Source organism: Dermatophagoides pteronyssinus, unplaced genomic scaffold (genome assembly GCF_027571235.1).
Source record: "Dermatophagoides pteronyssinus isolate colony J.1.1.1.1 unplaced genomic scaffold, Derpt_VIB-CSIC_2022.12 sq0002, whole genome shotgun sequence".
NCBI classification, from domain to species: Eukaryota; Metazoa; Arthropoda; class Arachnida; order Sarcoptiformes; family Pyroglyphidae; genus Dermatophagoides; species Dermatophagoides pteronyssinus.
Genome location: NW_027461526.1, coordinates 2598720 through 2613374, shown reverse-complemented (window position 1 = coordinate 2613374; position 14655 = coordinate 2598720). Strand labels below are relative to the sequence as shown.

The following is a 14655-nucleotide window of genomic DNA, read 5'->3' as shown; positions in this document are numbered from 1 at the left end:
TGTCATCAAGAGCAATGAAAAAAATAGTGAAAGAATATTCTCTAAAGCTTCATTTATTCATATTTTTTTTTGTTTCTCAATGGTTCCTCTTGGTATTATCATCTTTTTTTATTCTTCACTTTCAATGTGTAGTGTTTTTTTTGTCGAGCCGGATAAATGATGAAAAATTCTAGAGTGAGGGAAATTTTTGTTACAAAAAAAGAAAAACTAAATTTACAGCTAAAAAACATCTTTCTCTCTCTCTCTCTTTCTTTCCTGTTTTGTCACTGATGATTATGATCATCATCAACAACGTTGATGGAATAAAATAAATCGAGAATAACGGTCATTTTTTCCTGTTTGTATGTGATGCGAATTTTTTTTGTCACCCCACTCTGACTTAAAATCTTTTGATTTCATTCTGTTTTTGTCATCATCATCAAGATCAAGCTGTCCAGAATCAAAAGTAACTGAGGTTATTTGGCGATCGAAATTAAATTTGATTTCTCTTTTTTTTTGCTTTTTTTGTGTTCTACTATGATGATAATTTCGATTTTCGGTAACGAAGAAAAAAATCAAATTCCAATCACGAAAAAAATAAAATATCTAAGAAACACATGATGTATTTCATGGTTTTATTATTCGTCAGTGATATTTTTTTCAATACAATTTTTTCCATGTTTCATTTACAAAGATTTAATACACAAATGCTATGGATGATGTATTTTCCATCATGTTCATCACCATATGATGATGATGATTATAGTGATCAATGATTCGTGTTTTTGTTAATGGTTGTATATGTCTATGACCCATCCATAATCAGAATGTATGCATTAGATTTTACCATCTTCTAACTGGAAAAGAAACATAGAATTATGGATTGTTTATATACTTGGTGTTGGTGTTTTTTTTGTTAGGATGAAAAAGGACGTTTCATAAGAATTGACCAGAAAATTTGTTTATGTTATTTTCTAGATAAATACAGAGTTTATTTTCGCAAATGTTGTACTTTGTGAAATTTTAATTTTAACAAAAATTCAGAGAAATCTATTTGATAAATTCCTCATTCTCTTTTTTATTTTCTGTAAATTTTACAATGATACAATTTTCAAACAAACAATGTATGTTTCTGCCACCAAATACACATTGTCCATTTCTTTTTTCTCGAAGTCTTAAAAGAATGAATGGCTAAATGTCAAACAAAATCAAGTACAAAAACCAAACAGCTAGATTCTTTTTCTTTTATGGTTTAAGATTAATTGACCATTACTTCATTGCTTTCAAAATAAAAAAAAATGACAAAGAAAAATTGACTTGGATATAAATTTATTCATTCACTCAAAATGAATCATCCGAATCCAACAGTATGTGTTCCTGTCCTTCCTCTTTTAAGAAAAAAAAACATTTGCTTTATTTGAATGCAAAAAAAAAACATTCTTTAAATTGAATTTTATTTTGAAAAACATTATTATCTAAAAGTTTAATTTCATTGCACATTCATTTAAAATTTGCTTACAATTGGAGTCTAAGGAAAAGAAAAACTTTCCTCAAAATTCATGTATCTTTTGTCATAGATTTGTATAATTTTTTCAAACAAAATTGTTCATTTTAAGAATAACAATCAAAAAGATTATCTGCTATTATCATTTTTCGATAGCAAAAGAAATAAACTAATTGCAAGTAAATTATAAAAACTGATTTTTTTTACATCTAAGCATTTTAATTACAGTGGTGGATTATTATTGTTAATAATATTCTTTTTTGTCTATGCAATCCTTTCTACTATTCTCTAATATCGAATTCTGTTAATGTTGGTGGTTTTTCTTGTTTGTTTCTCTTTTATTTTGCGGTTAAAATCTCTATATCAATTATTTTGTAAACTGATGTTACATTTGGGAAATTGAGCATACTCTGCTTGTATAAAAGGTATTTGTGTCTGATCAATTTAGAATCGGATTTTTTCTTTCCTCCAATAATGGTCCATGACAAAAGTTTTTCTTCATTTTTGTTTTAAAAAACAACATTTTCATTTTGACCAAGTTTTTTTTCATCAATATCATTACGTTTATTTTGTTTTTCTTGTCATCAGCTACGAAATCATAACAAACAACAGATAAAAATCCATAATAATAAAGAAACAAATTAGTTTCAATGTATTCTGGGAAACCTTTTTTTAATTTTTTATAATTTATGGTTTCGAAAAAGTTGACTAACATCTGAAAGTTGTAAAAAGTTTTGAAAGAATTCTGTCTGATAACTAAACAACAATTAATCTAATTATTGGGACCATAATAATGATCAGATTCTATGATAAAATTTTCATACAAAAAAGTGATATTTTGTTTATTTTTTTCTTTTTCTTTATCATTTTCAGTCCTGTTTATCATTAATATTGTTTTTTCATATCTGTACATTAATGAAATCAATCGGATCTTTATATTCATAAAATCAGTGTTCCTGATCAGCGGATGATGATGTTGATGATGATCACCATCAATTGCAATGTTTGTCATTTTTTTGTTTATGTTCTTTTAAACGTTTTTTGTTTATGTTTGTAAAACTTCGTTTAATTTGAATAATGATAATTTCGATTTGTCATTTTTTTCTTTTCTTTTTTTTTTGTTGTTGTTGTGTTGTACGCTCCATATATTATAGTTACAAAGATTATGTGTGCGGGTAATTCACAAGATAAATATACATATAGAATAGACAATTCCTGAAGTAGAAAAAAAACATTCATCCATCAATCCCGCAATCGTATACAAATTCGTTTACGATCACGGAATAGATGAAAAAAATAAAAGAAAAATTGTTCATTCAAAAAGGGCTAAAAATTTATGCTTCTACAGATAATCGATTATAAAGTACATTTTGTCCATATTGTTTGTTAGTTTATTTGTTTGTAATTTACTGTTTTTGACAACTTACTTTATTATACTCCGAATGAACAAATTAGAATATCGAATACAAAAATTTTAAAAAAAACTAACAACAGCATCACTATCATTTCTCTATCTGGAAAAGAAGAGAAAAAAAATGTCATTCTACAAACCATCATTGACAACAAGGTTGACAATCAGAATAAATGTTGGCCTCAATTTTTTATTTATTTAAATTTCTTTAAAATTTGATTGTTGTTGTTATTTGTTTGTTTGTTGGCTTTATATAGGTGATTGATAGATTTTTGTGAATGGGATAAAATAACAACATGAGGGAAAAAAGTTTCTGACTTTTTTTATTGATCACAATCATTTTCCGATAGATACTTCAGTACTGTTATTGTCATCAAAATGATCTTTAGAAAATGGTTCGGTTACTATGGGATGTTTTTTTGCTTATTTCTTTCGATTATCATGATAATAATAGTAATGATAATAAATCGATGAATATTGAGCTTTTGGCTTTTTATACATTTCGATTGGATCTTTTAAGCTGGTTTTTTTCTAATGTGGACACACACACACAAAACCAAGCAATATTAGACATATTTTATTCGTTTTGAAAATTTTCTATACAGATATTATCATAAAATTTTGATATTAATTCTTAGACTTTATGATCATTTCTATTGCTTCTAGCCCTCTGCTTCTATACTTGCACTCGAATGATCCTATTCTTTTTCTTTTTCTTTTTTTTCTTCTTCTTCTGTTTATATTCAATTCAATCATAATCGAGATGATGATGATTCACATTTGTTTATGAATTATGCTAGTTTTTTCATAGTCAATGAGAAAGCGTGAAAAAAGAATAAAATAAAAATAAACTGCATTACACATCACAATGTAGATTCTATTACAAATAAATTCACAAAAAATATGTCCATAATTCTTTTCTTTATTCATGATTCTTTGAATTATATTTTCCATTTTTTATTGACTCCAAATATCCTTTTTGCATTCTAATGTCATAATCATGATAATATTATCATCTGGTTAAATAACTACTATTTTTGGCAAAACAAAAATTCCTTCATATTCAAACATGGTATCTATATTATTGGTTTCATTTATTTGATGAAAAATAACAATAATAAATAATTGTTATCATTATCATCATTGATATGATAATAGTAATTCAATGTCCATAATAAACCATTAATATGTTTGACGAGTTTTTTCTTATTTTTATGGTTAGTTTTAATAATCTCTTAAATCTTTTTTAGCTGTTTGTTTCTGAATGATTAATTTTGTTTTTTTCCTTTCCTAAAAAATTCTTGTTTCTACACTGTTAAAAATGGTATGACTTTATAAGTTCATAAAGTGGAAGTGTGGATCCTTTTTATTTTTATTTTAAAAACCTCACATTTTTTCTCGTATGAAGTTATAAACTCACAACGTTCTCGTATGAGTTTATAAGCTCACAATTCCTTAAAGTGAAGTTATAAGTTCATAAAGTGGAAGTGTGGACTTATAAGCTCACAATTCCTTAAAGTGAAGTTATAAGCTCACAATTCCTTAAAGTGAGTTTATATGTTCACTTGGTCAACGAGAAATAATGTGAGTTTATAACTTCATACGAGAAAAAATGTGAACTTATAAGTCCACACTTCCACTTTATGAACTTATAAAGTCATACCATTTTTAACAGTGTAGCTCAATCAAATATTTGAAAAAATTATTTTGATTGAGATATTTGTCCTTCAATGAAGCATTTATGCGTTCAACAACAAGATGAAAAACTTTCGATTCAAACAAAATATTGGCTTTAGATTTGAAACTCTGATTTAATTGGATTCATTTAATATCTATGACTTCCTGGTGTGGGTGTTTGGCATTTAGATCAACATTATTCAGAATTCCAATCCAACTAAATTAGCGAATCATATGACTCCGAATAAAACGTTCAAATAAAAACTATGATCAGAAAAACTAACAATATCATTAGAAATTTACTTCAGAGAAAAAGTTTCTGAATTTTTTTTTGTGGCAATATGAGAATTATCCCAATTTGATTATACGAAAATTTCTTCGGGTATTTTTCCAACAACAAATGCTTCAACAAGCATGATATCGCTCATTAATATGATTGTGTGTTTGTATATCCGCATTCATTCTAAGTGATTCATTACTTTGAAAAAATAAAGATAGAATTTTCCATTTCCCCAATTTTTTGGAATCATTTAGTTATATTTACAGTTTGAAAAAAACTTTTCAAAAAAAAAAATTCATTTACAATTTTAAAAATAAATTGAAAAAAGTTGTGAAAAATTGTTATTCTTTTTTGTTGCGTAAACAAAAACTTTTCAGTATGTATGAACAAATACAAACAAACCACGTACACCACAATTCTAACAAAATTTGATGATGGACAATTTTTTGCTTCTTTTTTCACATCATCATCATCATATTGCTTGAATGCTATCAGATCGACATTTTTTTATTTACTTTATTTTATTTTTATTGATAATCGATCAAAAAATTGATTGATTCAATCTGAAAAAAAAACATTTTCACATAATGTTTGATTTAGTGAAAATGTAACTTGCTCACATTACTTTATATGAATCTGTTTTCAATTATTACCATTGAATGAAATAACAGAATTCTTCTTTATATTCATTGAAAAAAAATTCAATTTTTCATGACTTTTCTCAATCATGATGGCAAAATCTTTTTTTCCTTTTGAATTTCTATAATTTTTATCTTTGAATGAAAGAAAAAACTTTAAAATCATTACAATGTTAAAATAAGATGACTTAAAAATCCATTAAATATCACGACCGATATCATAAAAAGATCGGCAACACTAGTTTCCGGATTATCATTATCATCATCATCATCATCACAATAATTCTTTGTGATCATTATACAGTTGTATTTTGTTGGCCAAAAGAAAAAAATCAGGCAGATGCTTTGATTTCTGTTGTTGTTTAAATTCAAAATAATAGTAATAATAAAAAACAATCTCATCTTTTTTTTCTCTTTCTCTTTCTCTCTCTCTCTCTCTCTCTCTCTCTCTCTCTCTCTCTCTCTCTCTCTCTCTCTCTCTCTCTCTCTCTCTCTCTCTCTCTCTCTCTCTCTCTCTCTCTCTCTCTCTCTCTTTCTCTCTCTAATGATGTAACATGGTTAATATTCATCGAATGGAATACACATGAAACAAAATATTTTTTTTTGAATTCATAGATTTATTCTCGTGTTAAGAATCACTCCATCAAAAAGATTTTGTTTTGTACTACCGAAAATGGCAAAAATCCCGGCCATAATCAACAACAATAACTTACTTATTCATGTTTTTTTGTTTGCTGTTGTTGATTTTACATGCCAAAAGTTAAGATAAAATTTTTTGTTTCTGTTTGCTCATTTATTTAATTTAGATTCATAAAATTCATGCGAATGTTTCCCGAATCTTGAAGAAAGAATAATCTTGAAACATTTTGATTCTGTTACTTGTTGTTGTTTTTGTTTTCTAATTTTCTTCTTTTCTAATTTATAAGTTCCATTTGAATCGTTTTTTCATTTTATATTTTGTCCGGGAAAAGGTATAAAAAAAGGCCGTTTATCCCTTTTTTCAAATTTTTATTTTTTTACTTGAATAATATATTAGAAGTTTAAATTTTTCTTAAATCTACTTTTACCAATTCATCTTTCTCTAATTCGTAATTTTTCTGGTACAAGAATTTTAAATTGACTTTTTTTCATTCTCATCGACTCATTTTGTTGGTTAGTGTATGTGCTGTTTTTGAAACAGTGCAGCTACAATTTTGTTTTTTTTTGGAAATTTGAAATTAAAAATCTTAAAAGAAAAAAATTCAACGCCCATTTTTAACTAAGTACAATATTTTTCACTCTTCACTTCTACCATAGGTAACATAGTTAGGATTATTTTGCCTCAATAATCATTTTGCTCGCTTTTTTTTTGTTAAATCCCACCAAAATGTAAAATAAGAAAAAAAATATTTTCCTCCAAGTTTTATGATTTCCATGACAATCCAATTCATTATAACAATCTAACAAAATTGTAAATTAGACATTCGTAAATGAGAAAATAAGACAAGTACAAGATATTCATTGTGTCATGATTTATATTAAATTGCAGAGAAAAAAAAGAACATGATTTTCTGTGATTTCTGATTATTATTATTATTATTATTTTTTATTTTTTTTTTTATTTTTTTCTTTTTTTTTTTCTCAAAATCTTTTGGTTTTCTTTGATTGTGTATTATTTTTTTTTTCTTTTTCATGTTTTTTTTTCTTTTCTTAATGTGTTAATTTTATTATATCCTTATTTTTTCGGTATAAGGATTTTTTTTTTCGATTAAAATGAATGTGTTTCACTTTGGTTGGATTCCATTTTTTCTCTTTCATTTTTTCTGATCATCTAGAATTCTGTTAGTAGGAAGAGAAAAAATAAGAAAAAAACATTCATAAAACTTAATTAGTTTTTTCATTAAAAAATGAAAAGAATTTTTTTTTCTTAGCAAGCAGACTTATTTGCTCATCTTTTTTTCGTAGACACTTGACTTGTGCCATTCATTTCTATTTAAAATTCTTAAATTTTGTCGCTGATTTTGCTCTTTTGTTTGAAAATTAGATTTTTTTTTCAGTGAATGCTAGGGAAAAATATCTAACATTACAATTAGAAACAAAAGAAAAGAAGAAAAAAATTTCGCTCGAATTGTTTTCACATTTGGCTGTACGATTTATGGCAGTGAAGACAACTTTTTTGCTTGTTTTCGGTTAGTTTACGGTCGAATTATAATTGAAATGGTAATTTCAATTAAAATCAATGCGAATTAGATGATGTAAATCAACCATTATTCTGTTTTCATATGATGAAAATTTTTATCATTTAAATGTTTGATGTTTACAATATGATTATGAATGTTTATCATAAATTGTCTGGACTGTTTATCATATGAATTAATACTATCATCAAATATGATTTTTTTTTCTTCTTATTTCTTTTGATTTTGTAATTGTTGATAATCAATTTTAATATTATTTTATTATATTATCTGATACAAAATTTTCGACCATTAATTCTTGATAATTACATTAATCAATGATTTTTGTAATTATCAGATTTTTTTTTGTTTCCACTTTACCATCATTCTATATTTTATCGATTTCTACATTTGAAGTTATCTTATTATTTGGAAATAGAATTTTGCCAGCAATTATTTGCATTGTCATACGCTTTATTGTTCATTAATTCAATTAAACTAATTATTATTTCTGATTTAATTAAATAATGAATTCTTTTGCATTCTTTTTCTTTTCTCTTGTATATGCTTTTGACTTCTGATTTTTTTCTTTTTCTTGAATTTTCATGAAACAAATGGAACAGAAATAAAATCTATTTTTCTTACTCATTTTTGTACGTGTGTGCGTGTGTGTGTATGTGCAGCATTCATTTCTTATCCAAAATTTTGCCTCGTCAATATTCCAAGGACGTGCTTTGATGCCGAATGAAAAAAAAATGTTTGTTTCATACAAGCCGCTACTCAGCAAAACTATTAGATAGAAAAAGAATACATTTTATTCTATTTCACAATTGATGATTATAATTCTTTTCTCATTTCTTTTTTTCTTGCCTTAATTTTAGATTCTTATCTTTCAACTTTTTTTCTCATGCCGTTTGTCCATCATATTCAATAACGAATTTTGTTGAATTATTCACAGCGAATACAAACACAAAATGTGAACTTTAACAAGAAAAAATATTTTGGTGGAAAAAAATCTCAACACCCAGCTGGAATGTTTACAATTATTCTTTTTTTTCGGGGGAAAAATACTTTCATCATTTTTTTTTCTTCGACTTTGGTCATTTTTTAATCTAAATTCTTTAAATCTTTTTCGCAATAATATGGTTATCTTGTACGCTTCAATTATTAAATGTTAAACTAAATCTTCACTTTTTAAAATGAATCAACTTTAAATCAGATGCGAAAGAATTTCGTATTTGATCCGAACAAAAAAAATAAGATAGAATTCTACCGATATTCTTATCATCCATATGCTAACAATAATTTGCGTCTTTTTTTTGTTGGCCATTCGTTGTTGACATTATACGAAATGATGATGATGATGCGACATGTTTTTCAATTGGAATCACGTACTATTTTTGTGTGTTGATATCGACCGACCAAATCATCATCATTATCATCCGATTTATATTAAACAATCAACAATGAAAAATGTGAAAAATAAAATAATGTGAAACAATAAAATGGGATATGAAAGCCGACGCTTCTTTTGTCTAATGATTAACAATCAATGTTCATCAACTATCAAAACAACAGCTAATTTTTTTGAATCATTTCATATTTTTTTTGACTGTCACGAAAAGAATAAATAAATCGTAATTTTTTTTTTTGAAAAAATTCAATTCAATCTTGACCATTGAGCACATATCATTTTCAATCCAAAATTTTTTTAGATACAGATACAATCTTTGTTTGTTTGCTAACAAAAATGATTTGCCATCATGATAATGATAATGATAGCAATAATCAGATTAATGATAGTCATTAGCGATACTGATGCTGGTTTTGAGCAGGCTAATATTATGATTTCTCAATTATTTCGTTGTTAGATTATAACTTGGCACATGATTTTATTTTTTAACATCGTGTTTTTTTTGAAAAGTACTGAAAATTGCGGCCATCATGATTATATCAAATATCAATCATTCATTCATTCTTCGAATTTGTGTTGTTTATCGGAATTGACCAGCATTCATTTTATCATCTAAATTTCAAACAAACAAACAAACAAAAAATTTCAAAAACTAATCATTTTGTTTGAAAAATTTTTGTGATTATGTCGACTCTATTCTAATGTTTTTCTATTCTAATCTGTTTTTCTGATTTTGACTGCCCGCATCATAGTTTGGAATTCTCTTTCTGCTTTATTTATCCATAAGGTTGTGCTTGTTTATTCTCGCATCTCATTAATAATGTCACCATTTTATTATCATCATATTCATCATAGAATAGAATCTTTTTGTATATACATCCAAATATCCTCACGATTATCCACTAGAATTCATCAATTTTTACAATTTTCATTGTTTTTCTTAATACTAATACCGTATTCGATCAAAGCATCTAGTTCGTCAACAACATCATCACAGCAATCAATCTTCATTGAAACAATTGCTCATCAATATGCAAATAATAATCATAAACTATTATCACAAAATATTGCTTCCGAATCGGTTATATTATCACCACGAACCATACAAACAAAATATGGTTCAATTCGTGGACATTTAATTAAATTATCTCGAAATAATAAACAACAACGTTTCTCTTCGACAACTTCATCATCACACCCACAAGTGTCTTCTTCATCTCACCCATCTACAATAGATTTATCTGATGTGGAAACTTATTTAGGTGTTCCATATGCGACACCACCTACCGGTGGTTTACGTTTTATGCCACCGGTTACACCAACACATTGGCGTGGTGTACGTCTTGTAACTCGTTTACGTCCCGTTTGTCCACAACATATACCGGCACGTGATTATCATGCTATTCGTTCAAGAAATGAAACAGAAGCCTTACGTTGGATGCCACGTTCTCGTTATGAATATCTACGTCGTTTAATACCAATGCTTGGCAATCAATCAGAGGATTGTTTATATCTAAACATATATGTTCCAGCAATTTCCACAAATAGACCATCATCATCAGGTAGTTATTGTTGTTGCCATTTTTATTTCCTTACACATTTTTAATCATATAAATGTAGCTAGATACCTGACATTGATAATCATAAATCATCATTCAAGTCTATTCGTATCACGATTTTTCATTTCTTCCGAAATTTAATGATCTATTTTTTGTTGCGTTATTGTTATAAGTCATATTGACTGGCATCATTTGCATAATGTATTCGTAGAATTCATATAGTAGTTAGTTTATCAATATGGCCTTGTGGAAAGAAAACAAATTGTCAAAAAACCCATTTTTTAACATATTCAATGCTCATATCTTTGTCGATTTAGTTTTTCTTTTTTTTCACAATATTTCTTGAAAATCATTAAACACAATCAAACAAACAATAACCGTGATATGATGGTAACGAAATCGATTGTAACAAACACAGGCTAAATGGCTGGCCACCGAAAAAACAAATAAATAAATAAAAACATTAATCATTACAACATTCAATGGACTTTTTCCCGAACAATGTTTTTTTTCGCTATTTTTCGAAATAAAAGTGAAATGATCAATGATTTTTTACAATCATTATCTTTTTTTTCTCTTGCTTGCATATATACTGAGAATATTTGACCATTTTGATTGACCTAAAAAAAATTTCAATAAAAAAATATGCACCTAACACTTTTTGGCTACTACGTTTAAAAAAAATCTAAAACATTTCATTTCGATTCAAATCATGCTTATTTTCAATTATTGATTCTCAGTCAGTATTCTTTTTTCCACATCCATCTTGTCTATCAAATATATAAATGGATGCCATTTTTTCAAATCTTTTTTTTTCGCTATTCATCATGATGATCATAACTGTTATATGGTTGAAAATCTTTTATTTTTTTCTGGTTTGTTAGTTGATGTTTTTATTTATATGTATAGAACATCAAATCAAATCATCGAACCGATAAACATGAGTTCTATGTTATATTTATTATTATTATTATGGATCTAAAAGACCAGAATCTCAGAACAAATCATTTTTATTGTTGTTGTTGTTGGGTTTTCAAATGTTTGGAACGCAATCCATATTTCAATTTTACAATCATTTATTATGACTATATCCATAATATTGTCATAATCATTTAAATGACTTGAAAAATATTATTTAGTCTTCACACAAAAAATCAAACAACGACAATAATCTAGAAAATATTTATTACTATTCTTAAATCATAATGTTGTTGATGATGATTAAAGACTTTTTTTTGTGGATGGTGGTTGTTTTAATTCAACAAAAAAAAACCAATTGATAATAATCTTATTGATTTGTTTTTTTTTGTTATTTGCAATTGATACATACAGTACCGATTGTCAATTTTGAAAGAATATATTTTTTTCATAGCTTTTTTTCTTGTTTGGTTAGCCACAATTTTCGTTGTTGTTGCTTAAGATAATGATGTCTATTATCATCGATGACAAAGATGTTGAAAATTTGTGTCCGTTGTTTTTTTCTAAAGAATTTTCTATCAAAATTTTATTATCGATTCAATATTCAGTTTTTTTTGCTCTTGCAATTTTTTTCTCACCCAATCATTATCGACATCTGTTTCTGATTTGTACGTTTTTTTGTTGTTGATCATGTTTCGACCATTCAACTATATTTTGAAATGATGATGTAACAATTGTAAAAAATATTTTGAAGAAAAAAGAAAAACATTGCATACATGTGATGTATTTTTCGTTCAACAAAACAGAATAAAATTTTCAAGTACTGTTTTTTCAGGATCATCAAAAACAGTAACCATTCCATTGTAAATAAATGTAGTGAATAGAAATAGAATGAATTGTTATTTCCATATACATTGAATATCGTTTACATTTTTATGAACAAAAAAAAAATTTATCAAATGTTGTTCATTGTTGTCGTTATTGTTGAAGGTGTCGATGTCTGAAAACGATAACGGATTGAAAGTTTTAAAATAACAAAAAAATTTGTTCATATTTCCTACTTGTTTTGTTCTCGGTAGACAACGAAAATGTTTTTTTCTCTTTTTTTTGGTCCATTGGTTTGCCAGGCCAGAATCCGTTTATATTGTCCATTGATATCTACCGAAAAAAATAAACCAATCGTTTTTTTTACCGACAAACTTTATGCTAAAAAACCTTTCCCTTTTAGTTGGTAAAAAAATGAATGAATGAATGGAAAACAAGAAAATTGAAAATTTTCACCATGGCAACGAATTGATTCATTCAATTTTGGTTTGATGTTTATCATGAATACTGATCTAGATGCTATTGACATCTAGATTAGGCAAGATGACATTATTTTTTTCGGCAAAAGATAGGCACTTAATTTTACTTTATTATGTCTTTTTTTTCATAGTTATTCTCTATTTTCCTGTCTTTGCATGAACAAAAACAAAAATCAATTTTTTCTGTTCGTTACTCGTTCAGATTGTCTAAAATATAAATAAATAAATCTCTATCCCCGTTTTGTTTTACCGATGGACTTGAGATCCAAAATGTTGTTTGAAACAAGTGAAAAAACGAAATGAATATCTGAGGAAATGCATAGGCCTTGAATGCAGCAGATGTGTACGACACAGTATCCCAAATGATATTTTAAGAATGACTATTTTTTCTTTATTGTCTTATGATCGGTTTTATCTTTCCGTCTTTCTTTTTTCTTTTCACAAAAGCAAGTAAGCAAAGGAGTATTCGATTATTTGAAAAAATACTATATTTATTAGATAGATAATGCAATTATTTGTGTAAATTATAAAGAATCCAAAAAAAAGATATGAAAAATAATCAGGTTCATCTATAGTTATCGAGTCGAAATGAAAACAATTTTTTTCTCCCACACTTTATTCTTTCAAGAAATACGACTATTTAAACAAAACCAAAAACTACTATTAATATGAACAGATAAGCTTCGATAAGGATGATAGTGGTGCGGTTAATTCCTTACTCAAGTAATCAAATATCTTTTCATTTTCTTTTCGTTTCAATCGATTCGATTTATTCAGTTTCTTATGGGCAGAAAAAAGAAAAAGAAAAAATACTGATTTTTTTGATTCACTTCTCTAGCCTTGTTTCTATCATTATTTTTATCTTATCTATCTCCCAATCATCATCATCATCATCATCCTTAATCCTATTATAATTAAATTAATTACTTTATTTTTTTCACTGTAATCTGTTTGTTTTTTGTGTATGTGATGTGTTAATTTTGAATTAAATTCTATAATCCATATTCATTATTGGATATCTTAAATATTTCTTTTATATGGGGAAAAAACAGGAAAAATTTACACAATTCGTACACTGAGAATTATAGATTCTTTGGGTGTGTTATTCTGGTATATAAAGAAAAAATCAAAATACGATCATCTAAATGTATTTTGCTTTGATCAATATATATTTAGAAAATTGGCTTGATTTTTTTATATAAAACAGCGTAAAAAATTATCCATCATTTTATCATCATATTAAAGATCTTTTTTTCTTACTTTAACTTTACTATCAAACACATCATCGCCACTACTCTCATTAAAATACCAACTAGACAATGGAAAAAAACAACCAGAAACTAGAAAATATGATAAAGTAAATGATGCTTCACAAATGATTTTCTATTTCTCTTCCTCTCTCTTGTTCCGATTTGATCTCACGTCTCTTTCTTCATCTAAATGATATTTATTTATAAAAAATAAATTTTTTTACCATTATTTAACTTTGTATCATTAGTTTGACCGAATTTTTATTATTTTTGTTCGGTATTTTTTTTTGTTGGTTTAAATCCATAAAAAAATTCTCATATGAATCTATCGTACATTATTTGTTCTGTACTGTTTGTTTGTTTGGAATTCCATATTTTTGTTATATTTGAAAAAAACTAAAACGCTATAACATCATTGTGAATTTATAAATGAAAAATGTTTTAAAATGAATTTTTTTTTTTTGTTGAAAAAAAGTCAGTGATATTTTAAGTGCCCGCACACAGACCAAAAAAAAAAGAGAGAATAAATATCATGAAATTCTAACGAACGAAAATATTTTCTTTG

The 14655-nt window shown here is 26.5% G+C and overlaps 1 protein-coding gene across 2 annotated transcripts in view; it reads left to right on the top strand.

Annotated features, from left to right (window-relative positions):
* LOC113799519 (uncharacterized) overlaps positions 1–14655 on the top strand; it is a 50458-nt gene that overhangs the window by 5434 nt on the left and 30369 nt on the right. The window contains exons 1-2 of one of the 2 annotated variants that reach the window (XM_075824921.1): positions 8221–8402; positions 8527–10621. In XM_075824921.1, the coding sequence (XP_075681036.1) occupies positions 9880–10621 (742 nt within the window). In that variant the 5' untranslated portion in view covers positions 8221–8402; positions 8527–9879. Of the gene's footprint in view, positions 1–8220; positions 8403–8526; positions 10622–14655 lie in introns of those variants that run through there. The other variant, XM_075824922.1, reaches the window with a different exon arrangement.